Source organism: Mastigoproctus giganteus, chromosome 2, assembly GCF_048544385.1.
Source record: "Mastigoproctus giganteus isolate SK-2022 chromosome 2, ASM4854438v1, whole genome shotgun sequence".
Lineage (NCBI taxonomy): Eukaryota > Metazoa > Arthropoda > Arachnida > Uropygi > Thelyphonidae > Mastigoproctus > Mastigoproctus giganteus.
The window spans coordinates 202,560,183-202,579,918 of NC_143576.1; the positions used below are offsets into that span (position 1 = coordinate 202,560,183).

The window sequence follows — 19,736 nt, forward strand, 5'->3', positions numbered from 1 at the left end:
CATCAATATCCAAAAAAAAACAGATCAACATGGACTTCACATTGCTCCTTACTTGTTGGGCTTTCTTTGGTCAGGGCAAAGATGGGCTCTTCCACTGGGATGATTGTTATTTGGTTTCTGGGTCATACCCATATACCCAACTCTCGTCGCCAGTGATGACCATAGAAAGGATAGTTTTGATCACTCACTCCTGGCCCGTTCTTGAAGATCTCTGCTAACTTTCATGCGATGCTGCTTTTGGTCTTCATTCAGTAACCGTGGCGCAAACTTGGCCGCAATCCTTCTGATGTTCAAACTCGGCTGACAAAATCTGCTGACACGTGCCGTACAATGCCACAAATGTTGTGGATGGTCTGCCTGTGGTCTTCACGGATTTCCGCCCAAACTTTTGCAACATTTTCCAGAGTGGTGCTCGATGATGGATGCCCAGAGCAATCGTCATCATTGACTGACATTCGACCATTTTTAAAACAGTTAAACCAGTAGCAGGTCTGCATCTGGCCTAAAGCATTGTCACCAAAAGCTTGTTTCAACTTCTTATGGGTTTCTGCTGCTGTATCGTTAAGAAGGAAACAAAACTTGAGCAAGCATGTTATTCTCTCACATCAGCCACCGCAACAATCGCAAACTACAAGAAACACACCACCAAAAAAATGCACATAAATATTCATTAACTTTATCCAGCCAGACACCACATAGCACACTGATTCACAAAGGATGCATGCAGTGTTACTGAGTGCCAAAAGTCTGTACTAGACGTAGTTCCCACGCAACATTCAAATTTTGGGAACATTTGAGTAGCACCTTGTATGTCTAAAGAAAGAAAATTCAAATATGTTATGCAAGTGTTGTGCTTCACATTTGCAGCTTGCAATATTTTTAAACTTTTTTTTTTTTTTTTTTTCATAGTAACACCAAACACAAAAGGTTACTGAAGCGTTTTAATTTCTGTAGATTGTAATTTTCAGGAATACATAAGGAAGATTGTTCCAAAGAAGCAAAACAGAAGAAGGAAACTAGTGAGTTCGGAGATGAACAAGAATTTGGTTATACTAAAATAAGGGAATAAAATAACACACAATGAATGAGCCAAAACTCAAATATACTTCCCTTTTTTAAATGTTTTTATGTTAAAGTATCAATATTTAACTTTTTAATTCACTTCATTTTCATTTTATACTCACTTTGATCCATATCTAAAATTCTAGCGTAATAAAAGTGAATTTCATTAAAGTATAAGGTTTTTTACATTCTTATTTAACTGGTAATTTTTATAAACTTAAGATTTCTAACTACTTTGCATTCCTTAATAACAAGAGATTAATTATATAGAGGATGTACTGTTGTGATGGTGTTAGTTTGGGTCTTTCAAATGTGAAAGATCCAAAATGGCTGCAAAGATTTTCAGTCTCTTCCTATCAACTCAGTTCATCAAGAACAGCAATGAAAATTTAAAGAGATAAAATTAAGCAAAGTCCAGACTAAAAGTCTATTCATAGGATTTCCGTCTATTCATAGGCAGAATCTGCTTTATTTTTAGCTATGAAACATTTTCGGTGCATTTGCAGGCACACTTTATTTTTACCTCTTAAACTTTTCATTGCTGTTCTTGATAAACTCTAAGTTGTCAGAGAAAAGACAGACTGCCTCAACATGCATTCTGAGATTTTTGCACTTGCAATGTTTCTTCTGACACCATTATTGTACCCATACGGCTCTCTTAAATTGGTGATGAACTTATATCAAAAAGAACAATTGATTACAAGGATAATCAACAGGTGGTACACCTAATGACTCAACTAATTAAACCATAGGTGACATTTTCTGAAAACTTTGAGATCCATCATCAGGTTAACAACAGTTAAAAGAACTACACCTCCTGAGCAATGCTCAACGACAACTGATTACTCTTATTCCTCATATTAGCATATTAATATGTCAAGAGCACAAATCTAAATCATCAAGCATTAGCTAGCAATATTTAGATGTAGTAGTTCTCTCTCAGCTGTCAGCTGGAATCTCAATGAGGATGCATTAACCGCTAGAAAGCAGTGATCACAGTGTACTAATATTGTGGGATTTACTTAAAGGTGTAACTACCATCAGGGGTAATAGTAATGGAGGCATGTGTTGCAAGAAAGAGTATGAGCATATGTAGCATCAGCCAAAAAAAAAAAAAAAAATTCCACACATCCATTCCCTCTAAAAGTTTGTCCAGTTCCTCCTTGAATTTATTTAAGCTATCACCTTCCACAACAACAGATGGAAGTTTGTTCCAGCAATTAACCACATGTTGGCTAAAGGCAAATTTCCACACATCTATTCTACAACTAACTTTCCTCAATTTGAATTTATGCCCCCTTAAAAGTTTGTAATCTGGGCAAGCGGAAGAATCCCATCATAATTCAGTGTGTTCAACCCATTCAAGGCCTTATACACCTCAATCAGACCACCTCGCAGGTGTCTAGTCTCCAGCCGCTGCAATTTGCAGAACTTAAACCTTTCTTGGTAAGAGGACCCGTTTGTTCCCCTCACCAATCTTGTTGCCATTCTCTGTACACGCTCAAGCAACTCTACATCCTTCCTAAAATGAGGTCTCCAACCTGTACCCAGTACTCAAGGCGTGGCCTGACCACTGCCTTATACAAAGGGATAATCACCTTTTCCCTGCTAGCAAAATTCCTATATATATCATTGACAATACCCCATGACCTGCTCTGGCAGCCTGTCTGCAATGCTCAATAAAAATTCATATCTGACTGCACAATTACTCTCAGGTCTTTTTCATTTTCTACCACATAAGGGTAGAACCACACAGTTGGCACATTTCTCTAGGGTTACTTCTACCCATGGGCAGTACTTTGCATTTGTCAATGTTAAAACTTCGTTTGCCACTTCTCAGCCCATCTGCCCAAATTTTCTAGATTCTGTTGCAGTCGCACACTGCCATTACTGTCATTAACAACCCTGCCAACCTTTGTATCATCTGCACACTTCAACATTAATCCTGATATACCTTCATTAATATCACTGATAAATTACAAAACAACAGTGGGCCCAAAACTGAACCCTGGGGGACTCCACTAATAACAGTAGTCCACAAAGAGCAGCATCCATTGATTACCACTCTCTGTATTCTCCCACTCAACCACACTTTTATCCATTGTAGCAACTTACCCTTAATACCATACTGCTCCAATCTGTACAGTAGTCTTCCGTGTGCAACAGTGTCAAAAGCTTTTCTGAAATCCAAGTATATGATATCAAAATTATATTTTTTATTCAGTTCCTTTGTAACCACATCATAGTATGCAATCAAATTTGTCAGACAAGACTTACCCTTAACAAACCCTTGCTGTGGGTTTGTTAAGGGAAAGGGTTCAGGAAGAAAACTTTTTCCTCTTGAAAGCCAGATCAAGAGGGAAGGATTTTTGCTTTCATAAAGGCAACTATGATAATATCACAGTTTTTAAATTCTATACAGTGGGACCAACTGTTGATGTTACCAACGGCAAATTCTAAATGGGAAGCGGCATTCAGGGAATTAATCTTGGAAGCTAGTAGGCGTTTCGTACCAACTGAGAAATAGTGTTTGCAGTTTAGACCTAATTTACATAAAATAATTGATATGCATCATATTAATTTTTCTTCTTACAAGAAAACTTTGGCAAAAGATGAAAGAAAAACAGCAAAGACTTCTTTACTTATATAAAGTCTAGAACAGTGGTTCCGAAACTGTGCTCTGCAGATCCCAAGGGATCTGAAAACAGTTCCCAGTTGATCCATGGATAATTTCTATAATGGCTACTTTCAATTTTAATTATTTTTTAAACAAAATCTAAATATCATTACAATTTGGATATTGCACTCTACATGAGAATTCACTTGTCTACAATCACTCTCACCTTTAAAGAACTTTGTGAAAAGAAAAATACAATACCATTCTTCACACTATGTGATACAATTGTTTGTATACTCAAATAATGACAGTTTATTATTCAGTAATTGTTTTATGTCAGTCTAAAAAAGCTAGATTGTAAAAATATAATAAATCAGTTCTGAGATATAAATTTTTAATTATAGATACTTACTGTGCAGACACAACATATTTCAGTTAGGTAAGATGCGAGGATCTGTGCTTATTTTTCTAAGCTAAAAGGGCTCCGCAAGCAGAAAAATTTGTGCAACACTTCTCTAGAAGGAAGGGGATGAATCAGATTGGTCCATTTAATATCAATGGTAGCTGACAAACTGAATGAGTATTTTGCATCTACATTCACACGAAGAATTCAAATTCTGTAGTGAAGTGGGGCCCACAAGTTTATCGAACTCTAACAGGGAGCTAAATGATTTTCTAATAACTGAGAGGAAAGTGAAGGAGAAACTGGTGAAATTAAACATAAAAAAAAAGATAGATCCCATCCTGGGGTGGATGGGATCTGTCCAGTTATACTGAGTGGCAGCAAAAGAAGTAAACAAATCCTTAGCCATAATTATGAGAGCATCCTTGGATTCAGGGGAAGTCCCAAGGACTGAAGATGTGCAAATGTAGCCTTAATTCACAAAGGAGTGGGGGGGATCAAAGGGTAACATGAGCAATTACAGATTAGTTTAATTTCTGTTCCAGATAAAATAATGGCGTCACTGGTTAAAAAAAGCAATACAAGATCATCTAGACAAGACTGCAGTTACAGTTTGGACAGAGCATGGGTTTGTTAAGGGGAAGTCCTGTCTGACAAATTTGATTGGATACTATGATGTGATCCCAAAGGATCTGAATGTAAAAAATAATTTTGATATCATACAACTTGGATTTCAGGAAAGCTTTTGATACTGTTTCACATGGAAGACTGCTGTGCAAATTGGAGAGTATGGCATTAAGGGCAAGTTGTGGCTATGGATAAAGGGTTCACTGAGTGGAAGAAGACAGAAAGTGGTAATCAAAGGACACTACTCTTCAAGGACTATTGTCATTAGTGGAGTTCCCCAGGGTTCAGTGCTGGAACCATTGTTGTTTTTTTTTATATTTATCAATGACGTCAATGAAGGTATATCAGCTTAATGTTCAAGTCTGCAGATGATACAAAGGTTGGCAGGATTGTTAATGACAGTTAATGATGGTACACTGCTGGAACAGGATCTAGAAAAGTTGGGCAGACGGGCTGAGAGGAGGCAATTGAAGTTTAACATTGACAAATGCTACTGCATATTTGCACTAACTTAAATCCAGAGCAATGTACCAGCTGTATGGTACTACACTCTGGGCAGTGGAGAATGGGCGTAATTACTCTCAGGAAGATATGGGAGTAATTGTGCAGTTGGATATGAGGTATTCAAACCAGTGGAGACAAGCTGCCAGAGCAGCTCATGTGGTCTTGTCAATGATATACAGGAACTTTGCTAGCAGGAGTAAGGAGGGGATTATCCCCTTGTATAAGGCAATGGCCAGGCCACACCTTGAGTACTGCATACAGGTCTGGAGCCCCTCATTTTAGGAAGGATGTACAGGTGCTGGAACAAGTACAGAGAAGGGCAATGAGATTGGTGAGGGGATCAAAGGGTCATCTTACCAAGAAAGGCTTAAGTTCTGTAAACTGCAACATCTGGCACTTGCAGGTTGATCTGATTGAGGTGTATGAGGTTTTGAATGGTTTGAGCAAGCTCAATGCTGATGGGATTCTTCTTCTTGCTTAGATTGTGCACTTGAGGGAGCATAAATTCGAACTGAGGAAAGACATATTTTAGTATTAAATCAGCTCACACCAACCATAAGAATAAGTATTTACTGTAACTAAATTATTTATTTACATATTAAAATAAAATAAATATTTACAAAAACTGCTATTATATTAAATATACATGTAAAAACATTAAAACTATGATAAAATCCTTGAGATAAAATACACTAAAATAAACCGGATTAAAAGCGATAAAAATCTCTGGAGCTTTCGGAAGCTTGCGCTCCCTTCCTCAGCAGTAACAAAACTTCCTGCAGCACGTCCATATATATAACAGGCTCACGGTACCTATACACGTGGTGCAGTCGGCGCATGGTCTGAACTGGAAGCGGAAATAGCTCGGGAACGTGTTAAGCAAAACCGTTCATCCGTACTTAGGATAATAGTTTCAAACAGAGGATGCATACGCATACCTCTGTCCCTATTCATAATATTGTGGTCGGATGAACAGATTCGTAGGCTCTCGAGCCATTTACGGTTCCAGAACCCATGCGCTCGATCCACGATAACCGCATCCTCTGGGGAAATTTGATGCTGCTTCTCCCAAAAATGTTCGGCCACAGCAGACTTATTGTAATCAGCGGTTTCTATAGCATTTGCATGCTCCCCCAGACGATCCTTGAGCCGTCGTTTTGTCTCGGCCACATAACTTTTGGGAGAAGCAGCATCAAATTTCCCCAGAGGATGTGGTTATCGTGGATCGAGCGCATGGGTTCTGGAACCGTAAATGGCTCGAGAGCCTACGAATCTGTTCATCCGACCACAATATTATGAATAGGGACAGAGGTATGCGTATGCATCCTCTGTTTGAAACTATTATCCTAAGTACGGATGAACGGTTTTGCTTAACACGTTCCCGAGCTATTTCCGCTTCCAGTTCAGACCATGCGCCGACTGCACCACGTGTATAGGTACCGTGAGCCTGTTATATATATGGATGTGCTGCAGGAAGTTTTGTTACTGCTGAGGAAGGGAGCGCAGGCTTCCGAAAGCTCCAGAGATTTTTATCGTTTTTATCGCTTTTAATCCGGTTTATTTTAGTGTATTTTATCTCAAGGATTTTATCATAGTTTTAATGTTTTTACATGTATATTTAATATAATAGCAGTTTTTGTAAATATTTATTTTATTTTAATATGTAAATAAATAATTTAGTTACAGTAAATACTTATTCTTATGGTTGGTGTGAGCTGATTTAATACTAAAATATGAATTTTCCCAACCTCAGAGGCCTTTTTCAGGATGAGGAAAGACAGTTGCAGAATAGAATAGGTGAGCAATTTTGCCTTTAGCCAATAAGTGGTTGATTGCTGGAACAAACTTCCATCTGTCATTGTGGAAATTGATAGCTGAAATGGACTCAAGGAAGAACTGAACAAACTTTTGGAGTGAATGGATAGGTGAAATAGGAAGGTTTTTTTTTTTTTTTTTTTTTTTTGGCTGATGTATAAGCTTGCTTTCTTGCATCATATGCCACTACTAATACTAATGCTAAATATCACCTTCAATCTAATTAATTCAGCCAATATTGCATATTTTGTTTTTTTTATTAAATTGAAATAATTAGAAAAAAAAACTTACTTCAAAATCTAGGTACTGTTCTTCTGAAAGTATTTTCTTCGCAACAACCAATGTTCTATAACCTTCTCGAGCCATATTTCCACACTAGAATTCAAATGAATAATCAGGTTTGAAAAATACTTTAATATATTTTAAATACTTTAAAGAAAAAATATTTCTTTTAATACTTAATAAACATTCAGTGCAAAGCCTCAGACTGCAGGAAAATTTACAAACGTATAAGTCAGTGCAAATGCATCACATTAACCAAAAGTTAGTGCCATAATTTCATTACATCTCAAACTGAGTGCTTTCCCAAGTTGCCTATTCAGTTATACTTCAAATAAGTAATGCTTCCCCAATAGAGAAGTGGCAGTATCCACTGAGAATAAGTAACAATAGCCTTCTTTATTGGAGAAGTGTTACTTATTCAAATATAATTGAATAGACAACTCACTGGGAAGGCATTTGCAATATGAGATGTAATGAAATGATACCACTATAATTAACTTTGGTTAATTTACTGCATATAGACATGATGCATTTCCACTAACTTATATGTCTGTAAATTTTCCAGCAGCCTGAGGCTTTTACTCTGAAGTTTTATTAAGAATTTATTAAACGCATGTTGGCATCTCTCATATTGTGGATATAATTTCACAACTGGGTCTCCAGCTGTTACACCACCATAAGAGTACCTAACTACTCAAACACCGATGAAGGGCCAAACAGCCCTGAAACGGCCATCTGGTGGTGGTACCTACTGAGAATAAGTAACAATAGTCTTCTCTATTGGGGGAAGCACTGCTTATTCAAATTATAAATGAATAGGCAACTAAGACGTTCACAATATGATATGTAATGAAATGATGCCATTATAATAACTTCTGTTAATTTACTGCATATAGACAAGATGAATTTGCACTAATTTACATGTCTTATTTCATTTAAGTAAAATAAAATTTTAATTATTTTCAATTTATTTCTGAAGAAATACCCCTTTACAGCTATCCAGTTAGGGGAAAGCAGATTACATTTACATCATAATGTGATACATATGTACAGAGAAATTTACATACTATATATAATTTAAGGAAATATACAATTTATGCATAAGTATAATCATAAAAAAAAAAGGCAACATCTTCACACTTACTGCAAGGATTACAGCTACCCACATAACTATTTACTGCAAGAACATCATTCAGTGTGGCATAAAAGACCCTGGACCCAAGAGATTTCATTCAATGTGGATCTGGTCCAGGTAACTTTCTTCAATATGATGTTTAAATGGTGGCTTTGAATGTTGCTTGGCTTCTGATGAATATTTGTGATAGCTTGATGAGGGCATAGGTATCTGCAAAAGAGCAGATACCTATGCCCTGAGCAATAACAAAACCTATCAAAAGGTTTTTTTATTGCTCAGGGAATAGAGGTCAGTGCTTTAAGGGGGTCAATGAACAAGGTATTAAATAACTTGGTGGAAAATTAAATGGAAACATGATCCAAAGAGATCGTGATTTACAATTTCAATCTGATGAAAAGTTGGTATGGCTTCTACCATGTGATGAAGACCTACAGATGATATAGTAGTAGTGGCATGTGATGCAAGAAAGCAAGTGTATGAGCTTATGCAGCATCAGCCAAAAAAATCACTATCACTCATCAGATATCCCAGATATCTGATGAGTGAACACTTCCAAAGAATACCTGAACAAAGACTATTACTAGAAATTATATGATTGTGCCATGGCAGCACATTTAGACTGAAAGCAGGATGAACTTTTTCTATTTTGTAAACTTGTAATCCTACTCAGCCATTTTAGGAATCAGTATTCAAAGGATAAAATCAAGATTGGTAACTTGTGGGCATAGAAGACAATATCACTGGGGCATATAAGGGAATTGGGATGATGCAATGGAGAATATGACCGAGATGTGGATTGTGAAAGTTAGATATTTCCAGTTTGACTGCACATATTTTTGTACAACTGGCCGCAATGGGACAATAACGAGTCTTTTTCCCAGGTGATGATCATTACGTCAAGTGACTTTTTGGATCAGAGAATTCCCCATTACAATGATCATATTACTAGTGAGAGTAAGCTGAGCAATTTCTCTCTGTTTAGGAAGAGCTCAATAGATGGAGATAATCTTTGAGATCTTGTAACTATTAGTTGCACATTTGTGTGGTTGACAGAAGAAACTCTGGGCCTTTCATAACACATTAATTAACAATGCACTGCTACTACTGGAGCTGATACTACTTCTGCACATGTTGTGGCCCACTCAAAGTGATTACAATTAACAGTCAAATTTTTACCAACAATGTCAGAGTAAACCTAGCTTTTAGCTTTTGTTCCACTATGCAGTGTATTCCTTTGGGAAAAAATTGAGTGGTACACGAGTCTGAAATTCCAAAAAGAGGAGTTTTCCATGCAAAAAAAAGCCAGCTGTGCTTTCCTTGTGGTTGATATGACTGCATTGTTATGACAAGAAAATTTTAATCAACCCAAAAGAACCAAGCATTAAAAAAAAAAAAAAGCTTGAAAGGAAAAGTAAAAAGCAAACCAACAATGTACAAATAGTAGCAGAATTTATAAAATGATATTTTTTTTTTATTATTCTCTTGAACACACTTGTAGCATTTTAAATAAATTATTTTTTGTTCAATCAATTTTTTTTTTTTTTTTTTTTAATTCTCCATACATTATTTTAGTATATAGTTTCAAGTAATATTTTCTTTTAAAGCATCTTTCATGGTTAACCTGGTACTGGTTCAATCCTAAAGTGTTGCACAAACAGTGGTGCATCACCTGGTAAATGCCACAAGAATTCAAAGCAGTAAGAATAGCAGTTAGGTACTTAAGGTTGTCACAGACATGCCAGACAAGCTGTACTTGCTACCTGGGAGTCTAAAATACTGATGGAACTGATATTCAGGTGACACTCAAGTCAAGTGGACCCAATTTTGGCGAAGTCCAGATGGTTTGTGACAGCCAAATCCTCTGCTTGCACCTTCACGATGGTGGGACTGTTAGTAATCCTGGGTATAACCTCCATGCACAAGCACACAGTGGGTGACCGCCCAAGTTCCAGTCAACCCTTCCCCATCTCTTCTATCATGCAGTATGATTGATGACTTTTGAGGTTATGATGAACATCATGGCGAGATCCAATCTTCCTTACATTTCGAGGGTACAGCTCTAAAATGGTGTACACAGACCAGCTGCTAGTTAGTACTAGCAGCTGGTCTGTGTACTGGATCTAACCTATTGGTAACTCTCTAGGAGGCTTCGGGATCAGCTAGTGTATAATCTTGCTACCTCTACTCTGCCAGATAGTGACTGGAGGGAGACCGAGTAGTGTGTATGCAGGGGGCATTGTCGAGGCCACATTATGTCAAGGATCTGGGTATATTCTTAACACGTGTACACCATATCCAAAAATTTCATTACTTCATACAGCATGTCCCACCCACTTTTTCTTACTATTGAATATATCATGAATTGTCAAGCTAATAGAGTAAGCTTATCTGCAGTAGCAATGTCCTGTTACTGCAGCCAAATCTCCTAAAAAAATATATTCAGATTACTCAAGAATTTGTCTCCAGTTAAACAATGCAATGATTATTCTCAAAAAAACATTAATTTCATACCTACAAAGTTAGGCTTCTTCAAGAACTACCCATTCAGCAAAGATCAAGAGAGTAATGTGCACAGGTAATGCAACAAGGAGAAACATTGCCAAGAAAATTTTCTCCATTGAAGCCATATTCCATCCTCACTAGATATATAAATATCCACTCCAATGTCCAAGGATGGAATATGGTGTACTGTGGAATCCACCAATACAAAATAATCAGTCCTTATTTTCTTTATTAAATACCTCTTTCCTATGGCATTTAACATATTTTTTCAGCAAGATATTTTTTCACCTACACACAAGCACATTGCAATGTGTGTTAGAGAATGGATGAACTGCAAACTTCCAAACAGACAGGATGGCAAGAGAGGTCCTCTTGGTACAAGAAGAGGCCTAGAACAACTGACTATTTGATCTAAAATCGTACCAGGCAAGTTAGATGCAATTTTAATTCTTGGCTACATCAAATGCACACGAGCATCGAAGCAGAAGTTGTTGACTTTTGACATATACTTACTTTTATAGCATGTCAAATTATAAATTGATGTAATGTATATTACGGATGATAATTATCAATCCTAATCTTTTAATACACTACATAAATAATATATTATTTATAATAAGTTCTAAGAACAAGTTCTTAGAAAACCCACACTTCTAATTCTTTGCAAAATTAGCTATTCTAAGCCATATCTAAAGGAGACCACAGCTGCTGAAAGTTGCAGCAAGTGGATGAAATCATCTGTAGCCATAATGCCATGGAGTGGAGCTCTGATTCTGAAAGGCAGACAGTTGATGAAATGCAACATTAAGAGGTTTAATATATAGCAGATTTCAGAGAATTTACATTTCTTTACACTACAGGTGATACCATCTGAATAACAATGCCATGAGCAGAGCTCTGATTCTGAAAGGCACGGAGGTAGTGAAATGTTTTAATTACAAGAGTCAACATATGGCAATTTCAGAGGCTTTATATTTCCAATTTGTGGAAATATAAAGATACGTATATATATATAAAAATTAAATATAAAGGAAATAAAAATAAAAATACATATATACATACAAAAATAAAAGTTTCTGGAAACCAAGTTAACTAACTTACATGGTCTACTAGTCTGTCATATGTAAATATTATGGAGAGAAACAATGCAATGTGAATGCTGAATGGGATTAATACTGACTTCTTTTGTAAATTACTTTTCATTTTTGGAATTGAAACTGCATCACAGCTGAAATTAACTTTAAACTGAATTGAATTAAATTAAAAACTCAAATGAATTCTTATAATGCTAGTGCTAAATATGATTTTTCTTTATCACAAATAAAAACTGTTTTTACTTGGCAGTTTGCTGAAATGGCAGTGAACTGTCATTTCAGCAAACAATACAAATCCCATCAGTTTGAAAAGAATGATCGCTGATAACCTGTATTACCTTTCTAACCCTCCACATCCCCAACCTTTAGTACTGCACATGCAAATATGCAACGTAATATTATCTGAATTAGCATATAACACTGGGAAGTATTTGTCCAGGTATAACAGACACTACAATAATACAACTAACTGTAACACAGGTAGTTTCAGTATTCTACAAGCTGCCATTCTGCAGCTGGTATAACAAGAGTGAAGAGGACTATGTAACAAAACCAAACTCTCCATACCAGATTGTGTGCTTTCAATCATTAATATAATATATACAGCCCTACCATTAATATCCAGACACCCTAGTGTTAATAGTAGGTTGTGTCCTACCCAAATATCACAGGTCAAACACAACTATAAATATGCTCATAAGCTTTCAAAGGAGACAGTAGTGCAACTGTGATTTCAAGATGTGATCAATGGAATTAACAGACTTCCAGAGTGGAGCAATAATAGTGTGCCACATAAGTAATTGCTCTGTGTGTAATATTTCAGCGGCACTGAAGATCCCCAGGTCAATGATTAGTGATGTGATCTGCAAACAGAAGTCAACTGGTACAAAAACCATCACAAAATGATCTAGAAAACCACTGCAGATGACAGACAGTAACAGGAGAGCCCTACAAAGAATCATACGCTTGGAAAGCAGGTTGCCATTGTTGCTGCACAAGCAAGCTCTCAGTGAGAGAATTGGGACACATGTCAGCACCAGTATAGTGTGCATGATAATCAGTTACCACAGTTGTGCAGCTTTCCACAAGCCACTAATCACCCCAACTAATGCCAAAAAATATCTAGATTAGCGTAAAGCCCACCAGTCTTGGACCATAAATCAATAGAAAGCTGTGTTTCGGAATAATGACTCATGGTGCATGGTCTACTAACATGCTATAATTATTTGTTTTTTTTTTTTAGGAGCATTAGCAACTAAGGCCATGTTGCCCCGGGGATGTGCGGTGGTCATTCCCTGACCTTTCTGCATCCTCCGTATTTGGTAGTCATGCGCTCGAACCCCAGTCTAATCAAGAAGCATGTGCTATGCACTGCTGCTCCTGCCCACCTGGCTATGGAGGCACCCTATAACATGCATATAACAGGCAATAATATGCTACCTAATCTGATGGCCACCCCTAGGTGAAGGATGCCCAAAGAAAGCTAGTGCTGGACTGTATTGTATCGACAATGAAGTTTGGCAGAGGCAGCATGGTGGTCTAGGGATGTCTTTCGTGGTTTGGGCTGGAACTATTGGTTGTTTTGGATAAAACCACAAATGCCAAGGTCTATCTTGACTTTCTAGGCAAACATGCTATCTACGTTGTGGTAACACATCAGGGAAGGCCCATATCCATATCAGCAGGATAGTGCTCCAGGTCATACTGCCTGTGTTGTGAAAGATTGGTTTGAGGACATGAACACTGAAAAGTTGGAGTGGCCAGCCCAGAGCTTATAGAAAAGCTCTGGAATGAATTGAATCATGAGGTGAATGAAAAGAGACTGTCCAAAAAAAAAAAAAAATTTAGTTACAGGTTATTAATGGTAGTGTAGTATAAATGGCATAGCTAATTAATAAGTTAAGTCCATTTTATATGTCAATACATTTACTAAAAACATTTATGAGAATTATATTCATCACAACCTGATCAGATAAAACTATATATTTTTCTAAAGCTATCCATAAAGCTTCTGCCAAACATCAGCATGGTTTTACCATATATGCTCTTACCTCTTCTTCCAGCCAATCATTATACTGAACTATAGAAGACATTACAACATCTGCCCCTTTCATAAAGAATATAATTTCACCTGTACTCTCCTCCTATAAAATAATTTTTTAAATAAATAACTGGCTTACACAAACTTCTCAGAATCTTCCAGAGTAACAAATACTAGTATTATTTACAAAATGAAACTTTTGACTATGCTAGAGATATCATTATTTGGCTTATTTTCTTTCATAAATGTTCATTAGTATAAATCAATTCTGAAGTTCACTCAGCTTATCTTGAGAGGATTTATAAACATCACTAACCACATAACAAATCAGTAACTTAGTACCTTTATGCCCATTTTCAGCTACGATACAATACTTCAGAATTAAATTTTACATTTAGGAAGACAGCAGAGATATAGTACGAATGATAATATATGATTTATCATATGCAGTAAAATCCACATTTAATGAACATCTGGGGGTTATCCAAATTACATCAAGAAAGTGTTATATTCTTATAAAAGTCATTGTATATAACAAGTTGACCTAATGCAGGGTATGGCTGGATAAGATTTGTATGCCTTTAACTCATTTCTTTTATTTGGTAATAAAAGCCTACCACTGAATTCAGGATTGTATTACAAAATGATTTAATTTGATGATAATTTTTTATTTTGAAAGTCACCTGTATTCAAATATATTTGAGAATACATGTTATAAATATTAAGAGGTAATACTATGATTACACACTTAAGGTACTTCTACAACATGTGCAAAACACTCATTAGCTGCATTCACATATATATATATATATATATATATATATATATATATATATATATATGTGTGTGTGTGTGTGTGTGTATATATATATGTGTGTGTATATATATATATACACATATATATATATACACATATATATATATATATATATATATATATATATGTGTGTGTGTGTATATATATATATATATATATATATATATGCTAGGCACCTATTGTCTTCACCACGTCCATTTGTCAATCTACATGTAACAATTCAAATCCCAGTGGATGGTTGTTCATCAAATTTTATATTTAGTTTGTTTAGAAAGATTTGTTGAGCTATTCTAAATTTCATTAATATCAGACAAATAGAAATCTGGCAATTATTTCTTTTTTCAATATAATTTGTACATAAAAAAGAAATTTATACATTAAATTAGTTTTTAATGCAGTACTGTTAGCTTAGATAGACAGTCGATGCATGCTTCAAGTGTATTATGTAAGACATGAACACAGTGTCGCTTATGAAGATATAAATGCTCTTACCTACTTATATATATATACACACACACACACAGGTGTCTCAAAAATACACAGCATAACTTCAGGAACGAGTTCCTCATATGTAGACAATAAAAATATTTTATATCATCATAGTTCCGGAAATGCTTGGTTTCCGAGTTTTGAAGGTCTGTCTATAACACTTAACTGTTCACATCACCTTATAGTAACTGTTCAAAATGTCCACCTTCTGCCTGAATACAGGCCTCACATTGACGTCTCATGGATTCGCAAAGACGATGCCAAATTCCTGGCATGTTTCATATTGTCTCACAACCTGCCACAACTGCATGTGGGTTTTCCTCAGCCCATACATGCTGATTGTGAAAGTTTTGGATTCTGTCTTGTGTGAACTGTGCTTCATCTGTGAATATCACTAATTCAGGAAAGTGAGGAGTTGTGCCACACTGCTGCAAGAACCACTGGCAGAACATTACTCGCACAGGGTAAGCTGCTGGTGACAAGGCCTGTACCCATTGCAGATGGTAAGGATGCAGATGGTGTTCTCGCAACACTCTCCAAATAGTCAAACGTCGAACAGCCAGTTGCATTGCTATTCTGCGTGTGCTGATTCCAGGAGTGGCATCCACAACATCCAAAATCTCCTCCTCTACTTCAGGAGTCTTAGATCTTGGTCGTCCTCTGTCGGCAGCACGAGGTGTAAAGGTCCCATGTTCATAAAGGCAGCGATGGATACCTTCAAACGTTTTCCTGTCTGGACATCTTCATTCTGGGAACCTTTTGTGGTACAAACGAGCCTCCAGAGCATTGCCGTCCGCCAAACCGTACATATCCACTTGCTCCTGATTTCAGTACATAGTCGGAATGGAAAACCACTAGATTCTGTCAGTACCTTGTGATGAAGGAAATCACCTGCGGGAGATAAGACATTCCGGTTAATAACTCGGGAACCAAGCATTTCCAGAACTATGTTGATATAAAATATTTTTATTGTCTACATATGAGAAACTTATTCCTGAAGTTATGCCATGTATTTTTGAAACACCCTGTATGTGTGTGTGATGTGTGTGTGTATATATATATATATATATATATATATATATATATATATATATACTATCATTGAATTATATTAAATAAAGTAAATTATAGTAAAATGAATAAATAATTAAGCATTCATTAGAGGCAGCGACATGCAATTCCTCCATATGAAGCTGAAATACATCCATTATTTTAAATTAAATAAAACATAAGCCAGTAGTATGGCAAAAACTGTAGAGCGAAAATTAACATAAAAATAACCCAAATAAACAATCGAACGAAAAAAAAAGAATAGATATAAACAGTAGCCCAGAAACCCTAATATAATTTCGATCTTTAAATCCAATTAACAAAAACTATACAAATTTTAGGATGATGCCAATTAGTTATTAATTTAGCGGTACCCCCCCCGAGAGGTACCAGTTCCGAAAGACGTGAAATATCACCCAAAGAGGGTTAAAGGAACTACCAAACGATAACAAAATCAAAATAAACTAAAATAAAATAGAATAGACTGACCATCATGCCCCATATCGACAGAGGACCACGAGGCCAATAATGGTCATGGAATCGCTGCATTTCAATCGTCATACAAAACATCGCAAAGGCGGAAATATCGAAGAACCAAACCACCCTTCCATTCTCCGATAGATCAACCAATGCAGAGGATTTGCATGGCGGTGGTCCTTATGCAGCGAAAATAAACTATAGAACAGACAGCACTCTAAAGCAGAGCCACACTACTGACATACTGTAAGCTGAATCAGCTTATATTGAAGAAAAAAAGGAAATAGATGGCGGCACAGGCGTTGCTAAATTAGCATATCGACCCATTACTATTGAATTATATTAAATGTTGACGAAAATTAAATTATAAAAAAATTAAAATAATTAAGATAATTAAGCATTCATTAGAGGCAGCAACTTGCAATTCCTCCATATGAAGCCGAAATATATACTATCATTGAATTATATTAAATAAAGTTAAATTATAGTAAAATGAATAAATAATTAAGCATTCATTAGAGGCAGCGACATGCAATTCCTCCATATGAAGCTGAAATACATCCATTATTTTAAATTAAATAAAACATAAGCCAGTAGTATGGCAAAAACTGTAGAGCGAAAATTAACATAAAAATAACCCAAATAAACAATCGAACGAAAAAAAAAGAATAGATATAAACAGTAGCCCAGAAACCCTAATATAATTTCGATCTTTAAATCCAATTAACAAAAACTATACAAATTTTAGGATGATGCCAATTAGTTATTAATTTAGCGGTACCCCCCCGAGAGGTACCAGTTCCGAAAGACGTGAAATATCACCCAAAGAGGGTTAAAGGAACTACCAAACGATAACAAAATCAAAATAAACTAAAATAAAATAGAATAGACTGACCATCATGCCCCATATCGACATGCAAATCCTCTGCATTGGTTGATCTATCGGAGAATGGAAGGGTGGTTTGGTTCTTCGATATTTCCGCCTTTGCGATGTTTTGTATGACGATTGAAATGCAGCGATTCCATGACCATTATTGGCCTCGTGGTCCTCTGTCGATATGGGGCATGATGGTCAGTCTATTCTATTTTATTTTAGTTTATTTTGATTTTGTTATCGTTTGGTAGTTCCTTTAACCCTCTTTGGGTGATATTTCACGTCTTTCGGAACTGGTACCTCTCGGGGGGGTACCGCTAAATTAATAACTAATTGGCATCATCCTAAAATTTGTATAGTTTTTGTTAATTGGATTTAAAGATCGAAATTATATTAGGGTTTCTGGGCTACTGTTTATATCTATTCTTTTTTTTTCGTTCGATTGTTTATTTGGGTTATTTTTATGTTAATTTTCGCTCTACAGTTTTTGCCATACTACTGGCTTATGTTTTATTTAATTTAAAATAATGGATGTATTTCAGCTTCATATGGAGGAATTGCATGTCGCTGCCTCTAATGAATGCTTAATTATTTATTCATATTACTATAATTTAACTTTATTTAATATAATTCAATGATAGTATATATTTCGGCTTCATATGGAGGAATTGCAAATTGCTGCCTCTAATGAATGCTTAATTATCTTAATTATTTTAATTTTTTTATAATTTAATTTTCGTCAACATTTAATATAATTCAATAGTAATGGGTCGATATGCTAATTTAGCAACGCCTGTGCCGCCATCTATTTCCTTTTTTTCTTCAATATAAGCTGATTCAGCTTACAGTATGTCAGTAGTGTGGCTCTGCTTTAGAGTGCTGTCTGTTCTATAGTTTATTTTCGCTGCATAAGGACCACCGCCATGCAAATCCTCTGCATTGGTTGATCTATCGGAGAATGGAAGGGTGGTTTGGTTCTTCGATATTTCCGCCTTTGCGATGTTTTGTATGACGATTGAAATGCAGCGATTCCATGACCATTATTGGCCTCGTGGTCCTCTGTCGATATGGGGCATGATGGTCAGTCTATTCTATTTTATTTTAGTTTATTTTGATTTTGTTATCGTTTGGTAGTTCCTTTAACCCTCTTTGGGTGATATTTCACGTCTTTCGGAACTGGTACCTCTCGGGGGGGTACCGCTAAATTAATAACTAATTGGCATCATCCTAAAATTTGTATAGTTTTTGTTAATTGGATTTAAAGATCGAAATTATATTAGGGTTTCTGGGCTACTGTTTATATCTATTCTTTTTTTTTCGTTCGATTGTTTATTTGGGTTATTTTTATGTTAATTTTCGCTCTACAGTTTTTGCCATACTACTGGCTTATGTTTTATTTAATTTAAAATAATGGATATATATATATATATATATATATAATTATACATATATTTGAATAATGTTTAAAATAGTTGGAAATTGAATCTTTCATAATAAAAATAAAAATAAAATAAAAAGATACAACAAACATTAGAGGCAGCAAAAAGTATATTCCTCTACATGATGCTGGAAATGTAACCATAGAAATTAGAATAAAAATTAAAAATAATGCCAGCAGCATGACAAGACAAGAGCAAAAATAAAACAATGATAAACCAACAGGGAGGGAAGAGAGGGGTAACAAGAATAAAAATATTGCAGCAGAAACTAAGATAATTTAGAACGTCTAAACGTTAGAATAATAAAATAACAATTCATTAAATTTCGAAAGTCAATTAAATAGAAATTTAACGACACCCCCTCTGACAGGCACCAGGTCCAAATTTATGTGAAATATCACTAACAGAGATGTAAACCACAACAATAAAATAAAACAAAAATAGACTGACCATTAACAGCCCATCTCAACAGAGGACCACAAGGCCAATATTGGCCAGGGAATCGCTG

At 35.7% G+C, this 19,736-nt stretch overlaps 1 protein-coding gene across 1 annotated transcript in view; it reads right to left on the reverse strand.

Annotated features, from left to right (window-relative positions):
- Positions 1 to 19,736, reverse strand: part of LOC150089919 (putative phospholipid-transporting ATPase IIA) — a 359,368-nt gene that overhangs the window by 157,334 nt on the left and 182,298 nt on the right. Inside the window, exons 15-16 of the mRNA XM_090368898.1 lie at positions 14,093 to 14,185; positions 7,320 to 7,403 (exon numbers count right to left, since the gene is read on the reverse strand). Of these exons, the coding sequence (XP_090225024.1) occupies positions 7,320 to 7,403; positions 14,093 to 14,185 (177 nt within the window). The remainder of the gene's footprint in view (positions 1 to 7,319; positions 7,404 to 14,092; positions 14,186 to 19,736) is intronic.